At 38.2% G+C, this 25,846-nt stretch overlaps 2 protein-coding genes across 3 annotated transcripts; one reads left to right on the forward strand and one right to left on the reverse strand.

The window, feature by feature from the left end:
* The first annotated feature begins 202 nt into the window (after nt 1-202).
* Nucleotides 203-11,343, forward strand: LOC5568807 (signal recognition particle 14 kDa protein). The gene is made up of 3 exons (XM_001658118.2): nt 203-447; nt 517-589; nt 10,909-11,343. The coding sequence occupies exons 1-3, from the start codon at nt 424-426 to the stop codon at nt 11,139-11,141; spliced, it is 330 nt and encodes a 109-aa protein (XP_001658168.2). The 5' UTR covers nt 203-423; the 3' UTR covers nt 11,142-11,343.
* On the reverse strand, nt 11,313-22,651 carry LOC5568806 (UPF0193 protein EVG1 homolog). Of its 2 annotated transcripts, none has more exons than XM_001658119.2 (4): nt 22,229-22,651; nt 21,989-22,155; nt 12,565-12,933; nt 11,313-11,577 (listed from the first exon to the last, which is right to left on the reverse strand). In XM_001658119.2, exons 2-4 carry the CDS (start codon nt 22,095-22,097, stop codon nt 11,411-11,413), a joined length of 645 nt encoding a protein of 214 aa, XP_001658169.1. In that variant the 5' UTR covers nt 22,098-22,155; nt 22,229-22,651; the 3' UTR covers nt 11,313-11,410. The 2 variants fall into 2 exon arrangements, with proteins under 2 accessions (XP_001658169.1, XP_021701321.1); XM_021845629.1 differs by having other exon boundaries at nt 21,989-22,158; nt 22,229-22,649.
* Between the last annotated feature and the right edge of the window lie 3,195 nt (nt 22,652-25,846).

Genomic DNA, 25,846 nt, shown 5'->3' on the forward strand with positions numbered 1-25,846 from the left:
AAAAGAAAAAGAAAGTCGACAATAAAAGAAGACCGTGTCCATAGTGACGAATCGATAGCATAGAAATGAAAAAAATTACGCTCCACCCTATTCCGTATGTTTAATTTACGCAAGAAAAAATATTTCAAACCCACCGTGTCGGCTCTGTCTGTCATCCGTCGGCCGAAAGCACGAAGCTCCCGAAGCTCGCCGCGTGCATGACACGTAAACTCAGTGCTGTCAAATCGGTCCGAAAGTCTGTCAAAATAATACAAAATCGGTCTCGGGGTCGCGTTTTCCACCGTTTAAATTCAATTTTCCGCCGGAAGTTTCCCGACAATTTTCCGACGGCCACACTTTTGTGGTCCGGAAAACCGTACCGTTTTAACCTGCAGTATTGTTTGGGCCTTGCGGTTCCGCTAGAGCGAAAAATTCACACTGAAAATGGTGCTGCTCAGCAATGAAGAAGTGAGTATCGGATCCGATGTGATGAAAGGGGGAAAAGAATTTCTAATTTGGCCTTTTATTGGTTTTCAGTTCCTGACACAACTCACACTGCTTTCCCAGTCGGCCCGGAGCGATTCCTCCTTCACAGTGACGATCAAGCGATGTAAGTTCCTATAGATTTAATTGAGTAATTTAGTGAAGGTTCCTTCGGGGTTCCGGGTCGAAATTGAAACGTAAGCCATACCGAATCATTTATTGATCAAACTCTGTAGATAGACGTGAAAAGAGCCTGATAGCAAATCGCTTTTTAGAATCTTGGTCAGTATATTAATGTCTCTAAATATACTTTTTCAACGAATGGTCTCTTCTGGTCATAGCATTGGATCCTGGTGCATTATTAAAGAGGCTCCAGATGTACCTTTAGAGATTCTTACACGACCGTTTCACAGAATCGGATTTCTCAAATTCCTAGAGGAAAAGCTTTAGAAGTTCTTCTAGTGGTTTCTCCAGAGATTTTTTTCTGGAGGAGCAGAAGTTCATCCATTAATTCTCTCATAAATTTGTCAAGAAATTCCTCCAGCATTTTCCCAAAGGATGCTTAGAGGTATTTCTCTAGAATTTGACAAGGAAATCCTTCAGCACTCTAACGCTACTACCTCCAGTAATTTCCACAGAAATTACTATTAAAATTAGGGATTATGCCAGAGTTTACCTCTGGTTTTCCGATCCTGCCGAACCTTTTTGTATTGTGAGCCAAATCACAAAAACAATATTATGAGGCGGGCCTATTTTTAAAAAATGTCGATGGAATGAAATATTAAGGTAATATTAAAAAAATATTTTGAAAGCAAATATTGGTTTCTGTGATAATTTTACCGAAGAATCTGAGAGAATTGTGCTAACGGCTAAGTCTGAATCTATACCAGGGTTCTACTAACAATTCTACCCTGAATCCTGTGAGAATGTTGTCCAAAATTTTAAATAAACGATTCTCAGAATACTAGGCATCAAAAATTTTCGTGAGATTCTGACAGAATCTCATCTAGTATAGTTTCAAAATCCTGGCCAAAGTTTTCTTAGGTTGAAGTTCTGCATTGAGATAATCTAGCGTAGGATTCTGTGAAAATTATCTTTGCAATTCCATCAGAACACTAATCTAATCTTATTAAAAATCTAGAACCTGGAGAAGTATGTTCTACTCAGATTTCTGTAAGGAATTTAGTAGGGATTGTTCATGAACATTTCGTAATGACAACACTGTTGATATTGCTGTTACTTTCACTAGTTACGACACCGCCTTTTGTCAAAATTTCATTCATAAAATTAGCGATCAGCTGTTCAAAAACGTCTCGTAAAATGGACTATACCGGATTCGTTGACAGTAATGGCTAGCATTCTGTGAAATCCTTCTAGGATTCTGTCACAATATTGTTCAACATAGGTCATTTTCGACTAAACGCTAAACTACTGTCAATAATGCTGAGGATGGTGAAATTTGAAGAAACCGCCAATCAAATTGAGAAGGGTGCATATAAGATGACCGGTATTTTGACCAACCTGAAATGTATGACCTGAAGGTATGACAATTATGAACGCCAATATCTCATCGGAAAAATGAGCTATTCAGGGAAACGACATTCGTAGAACTTACATTTGGAGAAAAGTACCACAACCTTTTTTTTTATAGAACGTTTTTGACCATTCGAAAAATCAAGCAAATTTAGGAGGATAAAAAAAATGTAATCTTTCAAATAAAATAGCTTACAATTGAAGAATCTAAAGTTTCAATAACCAGCCTTGGAATGTTCAAACATCAAGTGTCTAAAGCAACAAAGGGGCCAGATATGAGTAGAATCTTTAAACTCTTCGTGGGTCGCACAAAATGAAGCGGCGGGCTGGAAGCGACTCACGTGCATTCCTGCAAAGATTCCTTTACAAATTATTTAGGATTTTCTCCACTGATTCGTCCAAAGATCAATCTTAAAAAATCCTCAAGTGATTTCTTCATTAATTCTTCGGGGCTTACTCCAAGGCTGCCTTCAAGGATTCCTCTAGAGATTTCTGCAAAGATTCATTTAGAAATGCATCTAACGATTCCAACAATTTCATCAAGAATTACTCCAGGAATTACATCATAAATTCTTTTAGCAACTTCTCCAAGGATTCCTCAAGGAATTCATCGCCAGAAATTCCCTTAGAGATTTTACCAGGACTTTTTTCAATGGCATCCTCCTTAAATTCCATCAGGAGTTCCATCAGAATTCCACCATGAAGGAGGCTGCGATTCTTACTAGTAAATTTTGTACAGATTCTTCCAATGCTTCCCTAAAACATTCCATTTTCATTTTGCAGCGTTTGGTGGGGCAATGAGAGCGCAAGTCAATCCAAAGCCGGGGGAAGGGATAGGTAATGGCCGTAATAGTCTATGCGGACCGCTCGAACACCATCGGAAAGGATAAGAAGGGTTGGGGTAGGGTATAGAGAAACGGAGAAGACTTGACACAGTAATGCGATTAATGCTGCTAAATGTAAATGTGTTGAAAGCAATTTAATGTGAGTTTTGAAGTTTGATTTGACTTATTAAAATTCCAAATAGATCGGCCATTGTACAAGTGCAAAATCTCGAGGAGGAGGCGTCTTAATTGCTGTTTCTACGCGTTTATCATGCAGCATTGACCCGTCTCCTATCTGCGAAACACTGGAGCAGTTATGGATTAGAATTAAAACTCCAGGAAGAAACATTATAGTAGGAGTACTGTACCTTCCACCAAACCGAAAGTCAAACTGTATGGACATTGAAGCTCATGTACGATCTATTGCTTTGGTTGCTTCCACATTGAAGTCTGCAGACATTTTTCTTCAATTTGGCGACTATAATCAATCCGGCATCGTGTGGTCCACGCACTTATGCAATTATCCCTTAATCGATGCTCAAAAATCCAACGTCAACGAACCTTGCTCAATTCTTTTGGATGGTTTTAGTTTACATGGATTGACACAAATCAACACTGTAATCAATCGCAATGGAAAACTACTTGACCTGGTGCTAACCAATGAACCAGGTTTAGAAATCTGTTCTGTTTCTGAAGCTATTGAACCACTGGTTGCACTAGAACCTGTTCATCCTGCTCTAGAAGTGTCGATCAAGTTGATCAAACCAATTATTTTCGAAGATATTCCGGAATCGCCTAACCTGGACTTCCGGCGAGCGGATTACGAAGCGTTGAATGATGCAATTGCCGCAGCCAACTGGGAATTCCTTGAGAATGCTACCGACATTGATGATTCAGTGGAATACTACACCGACGTTGTGAAATGGATAATTGCTGATAATGTTCCTATTGGAAGACCTCCCTGTAAACCAATATGGTCCGACCCTCATTTGCGCAAATTGAAGAGTCTGAGAGCAAAGGCTCTTCGAAAGTACAGTAGATCGCGATGTCCTTCCCAGAAACGATTGTTCAACTATGCTAGCAACCGATACAGGCTTTACAATCGTTTGCTGTATAAACGGTATGTATTACGCACTCAAGATAATCTTCGCCGCAACCCAAAGCAGTTCTGGTCTTTTGTAAAAACCAAGAGGAAAGAAAATGGTCTACCTGCTGAAATGCATCTTGAAAGTGAAACCGCTTCTACGGTGCTGCATAAGTGCAACTTGTTTGCCAACCACTTCAAGCACACATTTAACACCGATTCCGCATTCGAATCACATGTCACTGAAGCACTCACCAACACGCCAAGAGACGTTATCGATTTCAATATGTTCAGAATATCTGAAATCAACGTCAAGGACGCCATTGATAAGCTGAAATTTTCCTATTCTGCTGGCTCGGATCAGATCCCATCTTGCATCCTGAAGAAATGTTTTAATGCATTTGTCAAACCGCTACTATACAATGCCTCCTTGCAGCAACGTAAATTTCCCACGGCTTGGAAGTTATCAGAAATATTCCCTGTCTATAAAAAAGGGGATAAAACAAACATCGAGAACTACCGAGGTATCACCTCATTATGCGCTACATCAAAAGTTTTTGAGATTATTATCAACGACGCGTTATTCGCCAGTTGCAAAAACTACATTTCACCGGATCAACACGGTTTTTTCCCCAGACGATCTGTCTCTACTAATTTGGTGAGCTTCGTTTCTGACTGCCTACGGAACATGGATTCCGGTAATCAAATTGACGCTGTATATACCGACCTGAAAGCTGCATTTGATCGGGTGGATCTAGCCATTTTGTTAGGCAGACTGGAGAAAATTGGAATGTCAGCACCTTTCGTCTGCTGGTTCAAATCCTACCTCACGAATCGGGAACTTTACGTGAAGATTGGATCAGAAAAATCGATGAAATTCAGCAACCTCTCAGGCAACCTCGGGCCTCTGCTCTTTGTTATTTTTATCAACGAAATTGCGATGATCCTTCCGCCAGGATGTCGGGTCTTTTATGCAGATGATGTTAAAATTTACATGGTGATCAAATCTCTCATCGAATGCATGGAACTACAGAGTCGGCTGAGTTGTTTTCAAACGTGGTGCATACGAAACAACCTCACACTAAGTATTGGTAAATGTCTGGTGATTTCATTTCATCGGAAGCTCAAACCAATAATCTTCGATTACCATCTTGATGGCCATCTTCTTCAGCGAGTGGAACAAGTTCGAGATTTGGGCGTTACTCTAGATAGTGCTCTTACGTTTCGCACTCACTACAACGACATTATCAGTAGAGCCAATAAACAGCTTGGGTTCATTTTCAAGATCTCTGACGAATTTCGCGACCCAACTTGCCTACGCTCATTATTTTGCTCACTTGTTCGTCCTATTTTGGAATTCAGCGTCGTGGTGTGGTGCCCTCATCATGCAAATTGGATTACGCGTATGGGAGCAGTACAAAAGAAGTTTGTGAAGTTCGCCCTCCGTGGTCTTCCATGGCTCGACCCATTGAACCTGCCCTCATATGAAGATCGCTGTCGCCTTCTTGGGCTAGTCACATTGGAACGAAGACGTTTTAATGCTCAAGCAATTTTTGTCGCTAAAATATTGAAGGGTGCAATCGATTCTCCACCGATTCTTCAGGAAATCAATTTGTACGCACCAGAAAGAAGACTTCGACAACGTGATTTTCTTCAGCTTGGTGCGCGTAATGCCCAGTACGGTCAATATGATCCTGTTAGATATATGTGCTCTTCTTTTAATGCAGTATTTGATCTTTTCGATTTTAATGTGTCTTGTGATAGTTTTAGATTTCAATTGTGTCAGAGGCGTTAAATGTTATTCAATTGTTCATTAATGTTTGTTTTTCATACGTGATTTAAGTTTTGTAGTTTAATTAGTTAAGGTTTTCATTAAGACCAATGTTGCGTCAGATGAATGAAAGTTGAATAAATAAATAAATAAAGTAAGAAAGAATATGCTGATCGCTTTCTAGAAATTTTATAAACAACAAAATAATAACAATATGAGAGTGATGCTAAGGGCTGCTGATGGCACGATGCGACGCTTCAGGAGATTTTGATACTAATTGAACATTACTGTAAAGAGCGCAATTCAATCGATGGTGGTAACTTTACTAACTTTATCTGTTTTGCACTGATTGACGATGCTGATTTATATCCGAATATTTGATATTATTAGTTCATTTGTTTGTGTGATCTAGGAGTTAATAATAGAAAAATTTTACTTACCCTTGATAATAATACTTCCCTGATCAGAAATGTTCTATTTTGAGCACCCTTTTCGAAGCTATTCTATCCAGGTATCCATGTACTGCTTTCAATCCTGGAATTATTCTTATTGTGCATGCTCATGCATTATATTAGTGATGCTCATAATCATGCAACAGATAAGAGGGAGAGAAAGAGAAAATATAGGAACAGTGATTAGTAATGAGTTAATTATGTAGTTTTGTTAAAATTATAAACAATTAAACCGTAGTAATGAATAGCTTATAAAATGACTACAGCATAGCTGAGCCTTTCAGATCGTAAGACTGATGTATAAAAATAATTTGTTTCGAAATTGTCCGCGTGGTCTTCTAGTGCCCCTAGTAGATAAGAAAGATAAGAATCAGTCATAGAAATACATACCGAATGCTCGCCATGACTCTATGACCAACATTTGTATATGTATAGCCTTAGCTGATGTGGCTTTTCTAATAGATAGTTCTTTCACTCATTGATTGTATTCAAAACCTTGTCAAGTATAGAAAATTGATTTTATTTCATTTATTACTACATTAAAGCTACATTGTACTTATTAAGTATAAGGTTTTATTTTATGTTTTTATCACTATTGATATAATCAAGGCCAGAATTCCCAGTGAGTAAAGAATTTTATAGTACTAGAACACCATGGAAGATCGCTAAACATTACCTAATCATGGAACGGCTTATTATTTTAAGTAGATACTATTGATCTCCCTTTGCTCCTATCCGCAACCCGGTGCACGCGCCCTGATGGGTTTCGAAAACCTCGTAGAAGATTACAAACCGTCAATGGCATTCCCAATTACTATCCCACATTGTACATTCAAGGGTCTGATTGTGCTTCTATCCCACCCTCAGTTCGTAATCATCTCGCTAGCTTGAAATTATATTTTCCCGAATTGAAAGTAATTTTGATGAGTGATAGCCTAGTGCAGCCCAACTGCAAAGTACAGTAGTTTAACCAGAATCTTTAGGACATAAGATAATTTTGTAGTAAATAGGTTGCCATTGCTTTGAAATTCACCCAACATCTAATCAAAACTACTAACAATAGCGATCAATTATCAAAATTCATCGCTCCCTGGAAAATATAATCCCAAGCCCAGGGCCAATGCTTCCCTAAAACATTCCACCAATAAATCCACCAGGGATAATTCCTTAGCAGATTGCAGGGTTTCCATCTAAAATTTCACATGGAATTCCCCCTATCAAAAATCTTCTAGTGATTCTTCTAGTAATTTTCCTTGGATTTCTTCAGAAAATCCTACAGCAATTAATCCAAGCATTCTTCCAGGGATTGCTTCCTGGATGCCTACACGATTTTCTCTAGAACTTTTATCAGAAATTTCTCCAAGGATTCAACAAGGAATTCATCACGGAGTTCTACCAAGAATTCCTCCAAAGATTCCATTAGGAAGCCTTCAGGGATTTCAAAGAAATACTGCAAAAGAATTCACCAAAACTTCCTCCAAAGGATTTCACCAGGAACTCCTTTAGAGTTTCCACTTGCAATTTTTTGAGAGATTCCTCCAGGTAATCCTTCGAGGATTCTTCTAGAGAATCTCCTGATATCCTTTAAGGACCCCTATAAGGTATCCCTCCTGGGATTTCTTCAGGAATTACTTCAATAAGCTACTAGAAAATCCTCCGAGGATTTTTAAAAAGAAATTAATGCAGCAATTCCTTTCAGTATGTCTTTAGGAACTCCTTCAGGGATTGCTTTGAAAGTACTTCCAATGGGATATATTGAGGGGGTCTAGAAATCAATAATCGTTTGACGAAATCAATAAATCGTTTGGACGTCGTTTTTTAGGGCCCTATTTTATAAGTCGAGTCGATCTAAAACAACTCGACTGGAGTCACTGCCGACCAAAAACGCTCGACTTGGCTCTGTCACTCGAGTTTATCGACAGTTGTCACTCTATGTGACTGGATTACTATGGGAGTCGATGGGTTTTTGTTTGTTTTTTACAAGGGGGAAATCTGCAAACAGATCCCCTGAGAAGATAACTCAGGGAATGCGGGGATGACGCACCAACGACGACCCGCTAAAACCAGCCTATGCACTGTGCATGAGCAATTCATTTAGAATTGCTCAAGTGGTGAACAGTGCATCGACATGACCCTTGGACTCAGACCCTCATCTCCCCGGAACCACCTTACGGTATTTCTTCGGGAAGGGACCAGTGCATATAGCACAACACGTGTAGCAGAAGTAGCCTAGGCAAACTGCTTCTCCTAGCCGACTTAAACAATGTTACAAGGGACCAGCCTCGGCAGGGCTAATCCTCTGCAGCCAACTCTTGGTCGGCGCGCCATAGACGCTGCAATTCTAACATAATGTGAGTGACAGCCGTAGTTACTGCATTCCAGCACTCGGCATCCGCACACATTCTCTCTATAATATTGTCGGGGGACGTGTCCCCTCCGCATGTAGTGAGCATGCGACCTCTCACAACAGTGAAACGGGGGCAATCGAACACGACATGCTCCGCTGTTTCCTCTACACCAGCACAATTGGGGCACGCAGGAGATTCTGAGTGCCCGAACCTATGCAGGTACTGTCTATAGCAACCATGTCCTGACAGAAACTGCGTCAGGTGGAAGTTCACTTCCCCATGCCTTCTACCATACCAATCTGACACATTTGGTATTAGCCGATGGGTCCATCTACCCTTAGTGGAGTTATCCCATTCCTGCTGCCAGCTTCTGAGCGTTTCCTCTTTACACGTGTCGCGGACTCCTCTGGTACCCCTTTGGTTGAAGCATTGAACATCTTCCTTGATGATGAGCCCGATGGGCGTCATCCCGGCTATGATGCACACGGCCTCTTTAGATACCGTCCGGTATGCACTTGCTACTCTTAAGCACATTATCCTGTACGTGCTTTCCAACCGCTTTAGGTTTCTTCTTGTTCTAAGCGCTTTTGACCAGATTGGTCCTCCATACCTTAGTATGGATAGCGCCACGCTTGCCAGCAGCTTGCGTTTGCTGGCAATTACAGCAGAGCTGTTAGACATCATCCTCGAAAGCGCCGCTATAGCCGTAGATGCCCTTTTACAGGCATATTCAACGTGGCTAGCGAAGCTCAGCTTGTCATCGATCATTACCCCAAGATGCCTAAGGGATCGTTTGGACTCTATGGTGCAATCACCTACCGAGATAAGCGCCCGTTGCTCGGACTTGCGGTTGTTGACCACCACCACCTCAGTCTTGTGACGGGCCAGTCCTAGTTTCCTAGATTTCATCCATTCCTCAACCAGGGAAATAGAGTGCGCTGCTGTCAACTCTACTTCCTCCATCGATTCACCATAGACCACTAGGGTGATATCGTCGGCGAAGCCAACAGGAGTCGATGGGTGACATCTGAAATATGCATGCTTACTTTGATCGACAGTGACCAAAGACGAGTCACATAAATCTGCTCGATTTACAAAATAGACCCTTATGGGTAAAGTATTTCTGAAGGGACAAATGGAAACAAATCCGAAAAATTTCTCTTGATATAGTCAGAGGAATGGTTGGGTGATGTCAGGTAGACAAATCAAGTATTTGGAGTAAACCTGCAAGATTTTTTGAAGTGCTGCTGAAGATGTCTTCTGCGAAATGCGATGTGAATTCTTGACTAAAGAATTCCTAAAGAATTTCTTTCACACTACATCATTGATATTTAGTCAAATCAAATTTTGAAATTTGTATTTAAGGTGAAGATGAATCGAAGCCAAACTTCAAGCACAAGCACAAATCTTGAGAACCAAACATCCGTTTAAGTTGGAAAAGTAATCGATTGGTCACTAGCTGGTGGTGACCAATCGATTAAGTTTTCAGCTCAAACGGGTGCTCCGTTCTCCAGATTTGTGCTCTTGAAAGTTTGAAGTTTGGCTTCGATTCATCTGCACCTTATTGATTATAAAGATGATTACATGATGGCATACAATGCATTAAAAAATAATAAATAAAACTACTTTTAGTAAATTTGATTGGATTAGATTTTATTCCACAAAAAAAGTATAGACAAATGAAACATTTTTAACTCCAAAAGGTTACCTAAAAGTATTTCCTAAAGAAAAAACTTGGGGAATCAGTAGTAGCATCTTCAGAAAAAATGAGTTTCGGGAGAATTTGAAAGTGTTTGGAAGAATTCCGGAATTGACAAATTGAGACAAGACATACCAGCAAATCTGGCGAATCAGTAAAGGGCAAATATCACTACTGACTACTGTAGTTAATGGATTCCTGTATTGCTGTTTGCGTTTGGCGTGCAAATCCAGTCTAATTGAGCTTCAAATGCGGTAACACAAAGTAACCAAAGGATACTTAGCAACCATGATGTATTTCATCACCAACCTAGCAAAGAAAATCAATCTTTGATTTCGCCTTCCTTATTAAAAATCTTACCGCGTTTGGTGCTCTCGCATTTGATATGTGCATTTCAAACGTACACATCAATACAAGGATGTATGTGAGATCATTCGTTACAGGATGGTTTTCAGGAATACCTCTATGAATTCCTGCAGGATTTCTTCAAAAAATTCTTTATTAATCATTGAGAGACATGATGTTCGATAGGTTATTGTCTGTACTTTTTGCCGCTGGCGCCAACTGTTAGCGTTTAAGAACTAAATAAACAGTCGTTACCCTATTCCTCAAATAATGTGTGGAAGAAGGTGTTAAGATACTTTGAATAATACCCCTTTTCAGTCCCGTCAAATGTTCAAGTAAACCCTAACCAAACCACCGTTCTACAAAAACACTTCTCTTCCTTCGTTCCAGACGATGGTCACGACCGACCAAAGCCCCGCGATGGCAAGCCGCCGCTGCCGAAACCCGCCGAGTACCAGTGTTTGATAAGAGCCCGATCGCGCTCGAAAAAGCTGTCGACCGTCGTCCGGCACGACGAAGTGGCAAAGTTTATGGAATCCTACTCGAAAGTGCTAAAATCCAGCATGGACGGTCTGAAGAAAATCAAAAAGGTGAAAAATAAGGCCAAAGCGGCACAGGGATAAACGGCGATCGCTCCGAGGACTATACTGTTGATTCGCATTTGGGCACTTTGCTTCTCTGGTCAACGAGGGAACCACTCGAGGGGCAATCAGGAAATCAGTTTCCTCCGACCCACTGTAAGCTTGCAACATTGTGTAATTTTCCCTAGAATAAGTAATATGATTTTTTTGGAATTCATTAAAACAGCTGAAAGGTTTATTGGAATCCGGTGCTGCTATTGACTCTAATGCCGAACATCCGTTGCTAAATTGTGCAAATTTGGACAAACCCCTTATTTCCTATCCACCGAGTCTTCCTTCGACTGCTCCCGTTCCAATCGTTTGAGTTCGTTGAGACGTTCGGCGATCTGCGCGTGGATTACTTGACGGTGCTTCTTTCCTTCCCCGAGGGCTTCCATCTCTGCCAACCATTCCACACGTTCATTGATTTCCTCCAGCACTAAATTTAAATGGAATAGTTTTTAGCAGTTTGTCAAACAAGGTACAGTAAAATGCACCAAGGCCATTTTCCCATACAGAATGATTATCTTCAGATAGCTTTATCTCCGACGTTTCTCAATCGAATATTTTAATTTTTCTGTGACAAACTATTATTGAGAATTGTTGAAATATTTGTATTCAAACTCTAGACTCAAATGTTACAGATAGGTTGAATTTTGAAACTTAATAAATGATGATAGCCGAAAAACTAAGAGTAAAATCATCATAGTGTCTCCAGCGCATTTGCTATTTATCACTCAATGAAGACAATAAAGACACCAAACACTTTTTGGCAAGGTGCATTTTTGGTCAAAATTTAGGGGTCTATTTTATAAGTCGAGTCGATCAAAATGACTCGACTAGAGTCACTGTCGACCAAAAAATTTGCTCGACACGGCTCTGTCACTCGAGTTTTTCGACCGTCGCCACTCTACTGCCTATACTCACATAACAGTGCCATGTATATAGAAAATCTCATAGAATAAGGGCCTTTCTTAGACAAGTAGTTAGAGTACGTGTCTACAAAGCAAAGACATGCTGAAGGTATCTGGGTGCGATTCCCGGTCGGTCCAGGATCTTTTCTTAATGGAAATTTCCTTGACTTCCCTGGGCATAGAGTATCATTGTACCTGCCATACGATATACGAATGCAAAAATGGCAACTTTGGCAAAGAAAGCTCTGAGTTAAAAACTGTGGAAGTGCTCATTGAACACTAAACTGAGAATCAGGCTCTGTCCCAGCTGGGACGTAACGACGAAGAAAGATTAATGGCAATAGTTATGTCAAATGGCCACTCAGTGTTTAAAATAGGTAGGCCCAATGGCTCTATACCAAATTACCTTGTGCCATATGGACTCCCCCATCTGAAATTGACCATTTTCATGGGAAAACGGCTTTGGCGCATTTTATATGTCCGATACTGTAAGCGAATCATTTAGTACTTACGCTCCGTTTCGCGATCTGTTTCCGTATAGTCCACATCGGTATCGCTCGAACGACGCAGCATCCGTTTACGGCCGTTGTCGGGAAATATCTTGCACCCCGCCATCCGTTCTTGCAGTTTCAGCTTGGACTTTTCCACCGGTTCTTTGCCATCCTTGGGTACATATTTCTCCACGTCGAATGCGCCACTTTCGATAATCGTCGACAGCGACCGTTTTTTAATATTCTTCCTGGCAATGGCCATCGGGAGGAAGTTGTTGTATTCCTGCTCAAACTTGGGCTCCTTCGGAGGCGGAAGCGGTTCTCCGGTGCGCAGATGGTAGTTGATTTTATTGCGCTGCAGGATGGTCAGTTTTGCTTCCTCCATCAAAACTGGAGATGGAAATCGTAGTAATTAATTAAGTCAAGGTTCTGAATATGATAGAATTATAAAATAGGGTGGCCACAGAGAATCAAATTTGAAATTCGTGCATTTTTCCCAACCCAAAAATTTAAATAGTATCTACTATTATCCTTGAAGTTCCTTCATGATTTTTGTATAATATGTCTGCCAAAATTCCTCTAAATTATTTTTGCGATTAATTCGAAGATAAATTAAAAAAAATAGAATATTCTCTTAAATTCTTGCTGATATTGAATTCATCCAGTTACGATTCCTTGGCACTTCCTTCGAAATAATCATTTGAAATCTCTTCAAGATTTTAATTAGGGATATCTTCAGGAATTACTCCACAGCTTTCACCGACATTCTTTCCGAAAATCCGCAAGGAACTCTTCTAGGAATTTATCCTGAAATTGTTTTTAAAATTTCTTCAATAATTCCCCAAGTGAATAGCCAAGAAAGGTTTTCAAAAATTATTGGGAGTATAAATAAAAAATCTGGATAAAAATTTGAACAGCACTGCCAGGAATCTCTGAAGAAATTTATACAACTTGAGCAGATCTTAGAATATTCTTTACATTGATCGAAAACCTGGATTTTCCTAACCCTCTAATACCCAACCACACCTTTAGACGGGGTACACTTTGGAATTTTGTGTATTTTTTCTTAGCTCGGAAATCAAAATGATTTTATTTTTGGCTTAAACCTTGACTCATAACACGCATATAAGAAAAGTTTTTTATGAATTTTTAAACTCTTGTATTTTTTTAAATTGTTCGAAAAATTGTATTCTTATATAACCTACAAATGCCTGGAGTTCATTTAACGTAAAATTGTACCTGCTATATTTTTCCACGATAAACCTATCACAGAAGAAGAGCTTGGTGGTATTGAAATAATTTCCGTTTTTTCCGTAAATTACATGGAAAATAAAAAAAATACTAGAGAAAAATATTTTTAAAAATACTAGAAAAACTTGAATTTTTATTATTAACAAAAATCAGTAACTAGAAGAGTCTTCAAAAAAAAAATGAAAAAGATAGGAATGTTCAAAAATAAAAATTATAAAAATCAAATACCAAAATTCATAAATTTGCGAATAAAAATAAATTATTTCACAAAACGTGTTCAGAACGATTTTAGATAACTAATAATGATATTTAGATCGAAAATGAAAATTTGGGTATTAGAAGGTTAATAATCTTAGGCCTTCCTTAGCCGAGTGGTTAGAGTCCGCGGCTACAAAGCAAAGCCATGTTGAAGGTGTGTGGGTTCGAATCCCGGTCGGTCCAGGATCTTTTCGTAATGGAAATTTCCTTGACTTCCCTGGGCAAATACCTGCCACACAATATACGAATGCGAAAATGGCAACTTTGGCAAAGAAAGCTCTCATAACTGTGGAAGTGCTCATAAGAACACTACGCTGAGAAGCAGATTTTTTACACTAAAAGTTGGAAATAATAAAATAATAGCTGCAAAATTTCCTGATGAACGCCTAAATGAACCTTTTGTGGAATTCATGCAAAATTTAGGTAAATCACGTAATGATCAATTCATAGAGAAATCTTCAAACGAGTCTGCTGGAACAATCCTTGGATGATATGATAGGGACATCCATGAAAAAATATCTAGACAATTTTTGGAGGAACCTAATGAGAAATCCTGGAATCTTCAGCAGCAAAAAACGCGGAAAACTTTAAAAAAATCAAAAACAAATAAATACCTATAAAACTGCATTGTTCTGCTAGAATATGAAGCATATTCTACAAGAAATCTTGAATGACCATAATCCATATAGTATTTAATAGAAAACTTTTTCAGAAGCAATCACTGTGGAAATTACTGGTGTATCAGCGCTGAAGAATTTTCTGTATAAAATATTTGAGAAATTGTTTCAAGCATAGCTTGGGAACATATCTTTGGACGAGTTCCGGGGAGGATTGCTGGAGAAATCACTAAAAAAAAATCTGAATATCAATTCGTGAAAAATTTCCTGAGAAAGTCGAGTAGCCTCTAAGATTCACATCAGGATTATCTGCAAGGATTCTTCCTCGAATTCTTGAGGAAATTTGAAATTGATTACTCAAGGAATTCTTTTGATATTTTTGAATAAAAAAAAAAAAAATTTCGTCGGATTTCATAATATTTCAACATTTAGGATCTGATACTTCTAATATGTAGTATCCAAATGTTTCGAAGCAGTACATCTTGGAATTCCTTTGATGTGACCAGAAAATTATATAGATTCCTTTGAGAATTTAACCAGGATCTAAACAAAAACTCATCCTGATATTGCTTTAATAATTTCTCTTAATGGGAGCTGCAGGGATTATCTTTTGTCTATATGCAAGCTTGAAATCTATAGCTTAGGCATATAGAATCTATAGCTTCAGGACTGGTAGGAACTTAATAGACCTCTCCTGAAAAAATAGACCAACATGAGATCTAACAGAAACCAAAAATCAACCAAGAGATAAGAGTTTGATTTCGCAGCGAATCTGATCAGACATTTTCTAAAAAAAATCCTCCTGTGATTATGACAAGTAATACTGCTCGTATATTTGTTTGTATTTTTTGATAATTTTCTCCAGGGATTGCATCATAAAGTCTTCAGAAGATCATTTAGTTATTATTTTTCTCTAAGAATATTATTTTTCTTACGATTAACTATAGCTGAATCAGAGTTGCTTGATATCAATCATATCAGCTGATGGCTGATGCTCTAAAATTATCAATATCACTTACGAGCTACCAATATCACTTTGATTTGACAACCAACAGCAGTGATGCGACGGCGCACTCTAGATCATAATCACTGCAGAATGAGTGATCACGTGGTAATTATCCATGCTATCATTGTTTTCCAGTGACCAACTTATAGTTTCAATCTATCCGCAGCACTGTCGAAAATATCGTAATAATAAATTTCCTTTTTATTTGCTTAATTGAAGGCTAAACTTATCCCATCAGTGATATCCATAGTCTATCGCCATCAATACACTGGTGATGGAGTAGACAGCATGATGTTGATGTGATATAGATTGATCCGAATTGTATCGCAGTCGGCCTGTACAAATCAGCAAATTTTAAGCGTTGATAGTGACAGCGAGCAACTCTGAGCTCAATATGTAAGCTTAAAGATTGCATCAAGAAATCATTCAAAGATTCGTTTAACCTTCCAGTCGTCGCGCAGTTTGCCACCGTCAGAACCACCACGCTGTTGTTGTATATGAAAAGCGAGGTTTTTTCAGCAGTGTTGAGCAGAAATGCAACAGCGCGACGACTGAAGTGTTAAAAAAAATCAAGATGGTTCTTAATTCTTCAGAAGTTTATCCTGTGATCCTTCCATCGAATTCCCTAGCACTTCAACCAAGATTCACGTATAAAACATCTTCAATAGATGTCTCGAAGATGTTTTATACGCGAATCTTGGTTGAAGTGCTAGGGAAATGGACGGAAGGATCACAGGATAAACATCTGAAGAAATATCTTGAAAATCATTTAAATGAATCTTTGAATGATTACCTGATGGAATCTTTAAGCTAATAGTTGATCGTACGCAGAATAAAATATGTACTTGGAGAAAAACAATAACTAATTGAACTTCTGAAAAATTTCTTATGCAAGTCATTTTTCCAGAGCTGCCTTTGGGAATTTCTCAAGATTTTCTTCAGAATGATCGTTCAGGATTTCCTTAAAAGTTCAACGAAGAGTTTTTTTTTCCAAGGATACATTCAGAAACTACTTCAGTGATTTCTCCTCTTTTTTCCCAAGATAGTCACCAGAAATTTTTTTTCAAGCATTCTTGCCGAAATGTCTCCAGGGAAACATTAAGGACATTATTGGAGAAATTCTTGAAAACAAAAACCGGGAGCTATTTCTAAAAAAAAAATCTTAGAGTAACATTTTTGACGAAACTTCTGTGAACTCTAAATAAGTAAGGATTTCCTTGATAAGTTGCTAGAATAATTATTGAAAACCATAATCAATCGAATCTGTTTACAATGTTCATTAAAATTTTCTGGAGCAATCCCATGAAAAAAATGGTCAGAATCCCTGAAGATTCTGAAGGAATTATAGAAGGTATTACTAGAACAATTGTTGTAGTATTTACCGGTGTGACACCTTGAAAGAACCAACTTTTGAAGACTTAATGGAATTTTTTCTTGAAAAATGACTATTTGGAAATAATGTTTGGAAGAACAGCAGGAGTTATCCTCGAAATAAATGCTAATGAAGTTCCTTGAGGAACTTGAGAAATCGCAATTCGAATTTTTAGAAGAGTTCTCAACAGATATCCTTTCTGGGAGAAATCGTTGATGAATTAAATGATATTAAATGAAAATGCCTGGAAAAATAATTGCAAAAATTACATTGCCTTGGATGATTTCAATTCGAAAACTCTAGAATGAAACATTTTCAATATTCTAGGAAGACATCCTATATATGACTTTTTGGGAGATCTCCTGGAAAATGTGTTAAAAAATATCTGGATAAAATAAAGAAAAAGTCTTTTGCAAAGTAAAGAGTAATTCCTGTGAAAATTTGTGAAGGTAGTATCGTTGAAGTGGTATTTCAGAAGCTATCTGACGATAACAGAACTGAAGGGATCACTAGAAAAAAATGAAGCTTTTTCTCAAGGAATCTCAGAAAATCCTGCAGAACCAAAGGAATAGTCGCGTAACACGGTGTGCTGAAACACACATATTATCGAACTTGCATGAACCTCCGATCTTTTTTCGCTAAAAGTTAGCCTTGGTAGTCAAAATAAGCTTACGGCATATTAAAAAATCTTTCATCGGCAAAAATTTGAATAAAGTCGATTTTTGTATTTTTGGCCCTTGCCCATACATGGGTTCATAGGAGAATATTAGATTTACACTAATATGATGACTTTTAACGGCTTAAAGTCCAATTTGACATATCTTTAACATGAATGAATTCTTAGATGTTTTAAATTAAGCATCATTTTCTACATACACTCACACAATATGTGCAGCCCATGGTAGTATGCCGTATTTTATATAATGGAAAATTCAATTTTCACTTCAAAAAAGCTCATACGAACGCTTTGTATTCTTCTTTCTGAATCTAATCAGTAATATTTTAAGTATGCGGCTTATTTATTATTATCTTATTGAAAAACTATAAGAATAGGAATTCCAAGAAATGGATACACATGGCAGTATAGGCTGTATTGATGTGCATATACGCGCTAAAGTCTTGAAAGAGGGTTCACTATAACATGATTAACAGTAAATGGCTTATATAGCCTTAATGTGGTCTCAAGCTCATTGTGATACAAGTTTTGTGCAATCACTAATCTACTCATAAGTAATGCGCACATTATATTTGGGGTTTGAAGTGTCTGATTTTGAATAAAAGGGCTGGATTACTTCAGATCGACATTATGTGGTCACTCCAATTGTTTGTAATAAAAATTAAATGTGGCGAAGATAACAAATCGATCCGACGTTATCACGCACTTTTATTCACGACTTCGCACTTATGGAGGGCACATTTTGCGAAATAGACACAACAATTTTAATAACCAACATGGACACATAAATTTTAGTATCGTGAAACGAGGTATCTTTGATAATGCGGGTAACTTTGATAGTGCGGGATCCGCAACGTACAAAACGAAATCACAAACATTATGTTATTCAGTTAAGGAAAACGAATGCGAAAGTAAGGAGTATCAGTGTGACACTTCATCTCGGAGCTGTTTTCGTGCCAATCGAGAGTATTTGTGGCTTTATATTCGAATATTAAAAAATGATGAGATTCTAGCACTCTCACGCTCACAAACAATCTGTTTTACGATCACTATTTGATAAATTATAATGAGTTCGGTACGTATGCTTAATGGCCTAGCTATAGTAGAACATGAATCCGGTATCAAATCTCATAGCGAAAAACAGATTTACAATTTGGAATCATTTGTTATATAGTTGTTGAAATAACAAATAGTTTGTTGTGGATTTTCATGTGCTTATCTACTCATAATCAATGTTACCCCATTACCAAAGACTGACTTTCGATAAATGAAAAATTATAGATTCATTCAGATGGAACCTTTATGCAATCTTTCATGTGCAATCGGTAACTAACATACCGGTGCTTTTACAAATTAAAAAATAACATATTTAGATTTTCTCTCAAAAAAACTATCAAAAATCATTGTTTGACAGGCAATAGCAATATGTAATTTTAAAACGTGCCATACTGTTTCCTTTTTGCCTTTCCCGATATTGAAATTAATTGAAGCATGTTTTAGAATTAGAAGAACTGGCTTGATCCATTTGTAGTGGTATTGTTAATTAGAAAACCAAAGTCTTTTCATATTTTAAAAGAAGCTGCGATATTTTGTGATCAATTATCTAGAACGAATACTTACTGGGAAATGTTTATGTATGAGAGTTATGGTGAAGTTTTACAAAAACAAAAACTCGTAGATAAACAATGGTGCAGTAAGCGAACTTTTGTTTGCATACATGTCACAACCATTTTTTTCAATGTTATGTTGACACCAATTTTCTGAAGTTTTTAGATTGAAAATTTACCATGTTGCTATTTGTTTCTGTAGAATGAACGTAAAACTTTTTTTGCAATTTCTCATCGTAATAGGCTGTTTTTCATCACGTCAATCTGTCATGAAACGGCCTACTTTCCTGCACTGAAGTATGCAGGGCGGGAATAGTCATTACACAACTGAAACCAGTGCTGTAATGATTCATTACGCAACGCTTTCTCATTACACAACTGTTTTGAGTTGCGTAATGAATCATTACACAACAATTTTCCAGAAATTCTAAAATAATGGTGAATGCATTCCGATATAATTTTTGATACCCTCAAGTGATTTTCTACGAAATTGCAAAAAATGTTGTACGTAACTCGTTGCAGAACTCGATTTTTACAGCACTCGTCGTAATTATCCTACTCGGCAAGCCTCGTAGGATAAATTTACGACTCGTGCTGTAAAAATCATCATTCTGCAACTTGTTCCGTAAACTACTAATTCATACTGAAGATTGTTTTAAGACACGCTTTTAATTCTTCTATAAGTGTTTATAATTAGACCCTTTATTTTATTTATTTTTAATATATTTTCTTGCGCCAATTTTTTTAGCGTCTTACGTAGTTTATATGGACATTACATCAATTATTTTTGTTCGTTTTTGTTAACGAGATTTTTAACCCTGGGCTAGTTCATTTCGAGACCAACAGCTTCACTTTCCTTCCAAATGAAGTCGCCACTATAACTTTTTGAATCATAAGTGACTACCTCTAGAATAGGATTCGACCCCAGGTCCTCGACGTGTGTTCTACACCAGGTCCGTCACCACATCAATTCGGTTCAGAGATGTTTTTATACGTTATAAATATATATGCATTAATGTAAAATTTCTGTAAATAGAAGACGTTGCGTTATTTGTAAAAAAATACATAAAATTTGTTTCTAGATTAATGATAAGATATCGAATGTTTAGGATTTCTAGCTCAAAACAAATCAAAGCTTATAAATGCCATAGTGTTCAAGTAAGAGACTTTCATTACAAATATCATAAGAACCGATTGAGATTTGGAAAAGTAATGGCTATTTGTTTTTTTTTTTTGACGTAAAAATTATAATTTTTGATCAAACTTTCATTGCATGAAAATAAATAAGGATAAAAACTTTTTTGGTTTGCTTATGTAATGGCGTTTTTATGCATCATAAGAGTGCTTTGAGGTGTATTAGTTACTACATAATTGCTTGGAATCGATTTCTGGCCCATAGTGTGGCAAATATAATCTAGCAGAGATATTTACAAATTATCCCTAATTCACATATTATCTTCAAATTTGGCGAAATTTGCCTGATCGTGCGAAAAAAGTCACCAACATTTCACATTTTCAGCTAGTTTTGCGAAAAACGATTTTTTTGGCTTTGGGCAATTTTTTGATGAAAAATTAGAGTGTTTTTATCTGTAAACATAAGTTTATATTAAGTATGTCTGTCGTAAAAGTGTCGAACCCCACCGATGGGGCAAAAGTTTGTTAAAGACAATCAGCGAAATAATAGCAAATATGTTGAAGGTTGGATTTTATTTTCAACTGCTATTGTTTTTATAAAAATTTTGATTATACCACTAAGGTCGAACTGCCTTACTATGATTGGATATAAATAAATCCATGAGCAAAATACCTTCCATCCTGTTTTCTTCAAACAACTGTTATCGTACGACTTTGCTGATGACAGCTTTATTTGAATACAAAAAAAAATACTTCAATCCTTCAATATGGTGGTAGCCAAGCAGCTTTAGGATTTAAAGTTTTTAAATCTAACAAAAAAGGTATTATTCAATCCTATGTACAAATTTTGGATTCGAGAGGTTTAGAGAAATGAATCATTTGCAACAGAAATGCTGAGCAACAATAATTCATATTTTCAAACTAGAAAGCATTTTTTTAAAGGCTTGAGTGATACATTTAAATCTTTATCTTGTTTTATAACATTGCAAACATCTAGTTTAAATCGAATTGGAAAAGTAAATCCTGATGATAATCTGCTTTTAAATTCTTGTATTCTATTCGAGATCTATAAGATTGGGTTGAATACGTCATCTTGGCAATATAAAACGTAAACATAGATTTTTAAATAAGTTTTTAATATTTTTCCATAAAAGTGACATTTGGTATCTAAGAAAGTTGATCAGTCGGTTTTGGACGATTTTTAGGTTTTGATCTACCTCTGTATGAAAGTGCGCCACTAAAATCGGTTCACAAATATTATCGAAACAAGCATTGTTAAGTTATCTAAATCCTTTACGACTTTTATCTCTCATGAGAAGGGGCCTTGGCCCCCCTCAAGTCTGATGGCTATTTACGCCCATGCTTTTCATTATTAATTATTAATTTATTTACGAGACTTTTAGCCTGCGGTCGGTTCGGCTCCGTAAATACCTTTCATTCTTTTCTACCAGAAGCATTTCAAAATTAATTTCCTACTTTTCTCAATTTTAACGAGAGTGTGGCCACCACGATAAAATGACTTACCCTTAATCAGATCCTGAGTCTCCTTGGTGTACTTCGTTTTGGGGGCATGGAAGAGCCCTCCTTTGGCGACTCGCGCACTTGGCCAATCCATTGCTACTGAACGATCCATGTTGAAGGCGGAAATCACGCGGGGCTCAAACGGATTCCGTTCGCATGTGAGTACAGCTCTACTAAGAGGTAATATGTGTAAAAGTACCGCAGCACTGCCAAGGACATCAATCCATGGGTTGGGCAACTTACCCTCTCCCGATTCCAGAGGACTGCTTCTAGGCACTGTTGATGTCGATATTGAAATTGCTACACGTTGTTTTTACGAGCACACAAAAGTTCAAATGTAATCTTCCATCAGGAAAGGCAATGAGCTAAGCTACTAAGGATCGTTCTATAAGCTGTGCATAGATAGAACTATACCTTGGCCGGTGAATTGTACAATTGAAAGTTATTGTTCTTGCTTTGCAATGGCAAAAAGTTAGATATGGAGAAAGCGAACACCACAATTGAAAACGTTGCCCTTGGTAACCGACAAGCCTCGACGCGCCACTTTCATACGCGACCTTGTTCGTGTTCCCGCCAACGACGAAACATCATCATCATGGTCGCTGTTCAGCACCTTTGTCCTCGAGTTCAGTACTTCCAAAACTGTGCGCCGCAGCACTTCTTCAAGGTGTACCTGAATTCAGGGCAAATTGAATTAAAATTAAAATGGAACTTAGCTAATCTTCTTTTTGACATTACTTCCTTACTGGGACAAAGCCTGCTTCTCAGCTTAGTGTTCAATGAGAGTTTTCTTTGCCAAAGTTATCATTTTCGCATTCGTATATCGTGTGTTAGGTACGATGATATTCTCTATGCCCAGGGGAGGCAAGGGAATTTATATTACGAAAAGATCTAGGACCGACCGGAAATCGAATCCAGACACCTTCAGCATGGCTTCGCTTTGTACAAGTAGCATAATGATGATTATACGAGGCTTGCCGAGTTGGGTAATTAGGAGTGCAAAAAAACAAGTTCCACAACAAGTTGCGTAGGGTAGGGCGAGGCAAGATGAGCACCTTAAGGGTAAACTGATTTTTGAGAGATTCGCCCGATTATTTTCAAGGATTTTATGCATGAGTTTTCTTTCAGACTTAATTTTGATGGATTTTATTTTTCAATTATCTTAGCAATTTGTCTAGGAAATGCTCCACGATTTCCTCAAGAGTCCTGGATTTTGTTCAGAGAATCTTGTGTTAGCGTTCAACGCTCCGTCATCGTAATATCGTCATCATTAAAACTTCAAAAGCAGTTTTTCTGTTCGTTCAAAACTAAACTTTTTCGATGAAAATGTGTTCACTGTGTTTCGGTTCATCCAAAGGCTGCACACACTGAACGATCACTAACATTACTCAACACGGAACACCCAGTTACCCAGTAGAGGCAATGGGGGCAATATGAGCCACCCCGGTTTTGACCCCAAAAACAGTGTTTTAATGTCTAGTGTCATTATGATCTGCTAATAGATGCTTCAAATAGCCACCACAATAAAAACCAATAAAAACCGTAAGAATATTCGTTTAAACACTCAAGATTTTTACAAAAATGTACAAATTTGTCCTTTGTCATGAAAAGCTTATAATTTTGGCAGTTTTTAATTAATCCTATAGGACACTTATATCTAAAACTTTGGTAAATTTTACCAATGCATTGAAACTTCTGATCATAATGAACAATTCGTGAGCGAAATTAGATTTGTTCGTAAATAAAATTATTGAAAAACAATATATTATTTTAAAGATGAAGGGGCGGGGCAAAATGAGCCACCTAGATTTAAGCAAAACAAACGATGTTTTGAACATAAAAATGCATTGCCTGAATATACCAGATTATTTTTTTACTGCATAGTCATCTTTATGCACCATTACAAGTGGAACACTTTGCTAGAAAATACGTTGAACCAAGTATCGCAATTTAGTACTAGTATAACATGGTCTGTTTACTATGTGTCATGCATCCTTAAAAAATAAGCCGCTAGAATCAATAATTTCAAGCAAAGCTAATAAAATTACCTTTCCAATAATGTACTCTTCACCACTAACTCTTCTCTATACTGTTTTAAATAAAAATCATTCGATTGAAAGAGGTGGCTCATACTGCCCCGTAGGGTGGTTCATAATGCCCCATATGGTTGGTGACCACGTAGAAAAACATGGTTTTCCAATAAGTTTTTAAAATAATTTTCAAGTTGATGTTGTCAATAATTATCGACGTAACATGGAAGATGAAGACGAAGCAACCCGATGCAACCGTTATTCAAGTCGCAGTAGCCTACACTTTTTCAATTACATTTTTCATTGTGTCATTCCAAACTCAAACCTCAAAGAATAAAGACGTGTTTTTCCAAAACTTGAACCTAAACTTATAAAAGGTTATGGGCTCCACGGCGAATACTGCAAGCGGAATTCCGCAGTTTAACGGCGGACCGGATTTCCAACATTGGAGCTTCAGAGTGAAGATGCATTTGGATTCGGTCGGCGTTTTGAATAACCTGACGGAGATTGCACCTCAAGCGCCTGCGGACAAGGTCAAGTTTGAAGAGGCGGATCGTAAGGCAAAGGCACTCATCGTAAGTTTCCTGGCCAACGAATGTTTGGAAGTCATCCGTGAGAAATCGACGGCCAAAGATATGTGGGAAGCCCTAGAAGCAACGTTCGCAACCAAGTCTATCGGATCGCAACACCTGATCAGGAAGCAGCTCAACCGGTTGAAGCTGAAGGAAGGTGAACCGATGAGACCGCATTTGCTGGTGTTCGACGAATTCATCCGGCAGATGAAGACGGCTGGTGCGAAAGTGGACGAAGCTGATCTGGTGGTACTATTGTTTCAAACTTTGCCCGATTCCTACGACCCACTGGTAACCGCTCTGGAAAACGTTCCGGAAAAGGATCTGAAGATCGAAGTCGTGAAGCAACGTTTGCTGGCCGAAGACATGAAGCGTCAAGAACGAAATGACCAAGATGGTGAAGCTAAAGGAGCGGCTTTCTCCGGTGATAAAACCAAGAAACCCTTCAAGTTTCAGGGTAAGTGCCATAAGTGTGGTAAGCGCGGTCATTTCAAGAAGGACTGCCGGCAGAAGCTCGGGACCGGCGGTGAAGCTAACGCAGCTGAAAATAAAAGAAAGGCGGTGAGCTTCGTGGCAAACCGAAGCAGTGTGAAGCGGAAGAGCGGAAAACTAGTATTCAAGCTAGATTCAGGATCAAGCGATCACCTCGTCAACGACAGCAGAGTATTTTCTGTGGTTCAGAAGCTGAAGCAGCCTATCGTGATCAACGTGGCAAAAGATGGCCAGTCCCTAATCGCGAAGACTAGTGGTGAGATCCATGGCAACAGCAACAAGCAATATCCGCTGCATATGAAGGACGTTTTGTATATTCCGGAACTGCGTGATAATTTGATGTCCGTGAAGAAGCTCGTTATGGCCGGAGTGCAGGTAAACTTTGTCGGGAAGGTAGCATTATTGAAGAATGATGGAGAAACCATAGCAACCGCTCACCTCAGCGGCGGACTGTATGAACTGGAGATCGACCTGGAAGGACCAACGGCAAACTTGTGTAAACCTATGACGGACGAATTATGGCATCGGAGGCTTGGACATTTAAGTAAGCATGGAATGAAGGCGATGGCAACCAACAACATCGTGACTGGTGCTGACTTCCGAGGAGAAAAGTTGAATTTCTGCGATGCCTGCGTCCAAGGGAAACAATGTCGGGACCCCTTCAACGGTACTCGTGATCGAGCAACCAGGCCATTGGAAAGGATTCACTCGGACGTGTGCGGTCCCATCGACCCTCCAGCATGGGATGGATCAAGATACTTCGTGAG

This window comes from Aedes aegypti, chromosome 2 (genome assembly GCF_002204515.2).
Source record: "Aedes aegypti strain LVP_AGWG chromosome 2, AaegL5.0 Primary Assembly, whole genome shotgun sequence".
NCBI classification, from domain to species: Eukaryota; Metazoa; Arthropoda; class Insecta; order Diptera; family Culicidae; genus Aedes; species Aedes aegypti.

Bases quoted from the DNA above. Each gene is read 5' to 3' on its own strand.
- LOC5568807 (XM_001658118.2), top strand. From the start codon at position 424: ATGGTGCTGCTCAGCAATGAAGAA. The intron at 448-516 runs GTGAGTATCGGA...ATTGGTTTTCAG, and splicing joins TGCTGCTCAGCAATGAAGAA to TTCCTGACACAACTCACACT. The intron at 590-10,908 runs GTAAGTTCCTAT...CCTTCGTTCCAG, and splicing joins CACAGTGACGATCAAGCGAT to ACGATGGTCACGACCGACCA.
- LOC5568806 (XM_001658119.2), bottom strand. From the start codon at position 22,097: ATGGATCGTTCAGTAGCAATGGATTGGCCAAGTGCGCGAGTCGCCAAA. The intron at 12,934-21,988 runs GTAAGTCATTTT...TTCCATCTCCAG, and splicing joins GACTCAGGATCTGATTAAGG to TTTTGATGGAGGAAGCAAAA. The intron at 11,578-12,564 runs GTAAGTACTAAA...ATTTAAATTTAG, and splicing joins AACAGATCGCGAAACGGAGC to TGCTGGAGGAAATCAATGAA.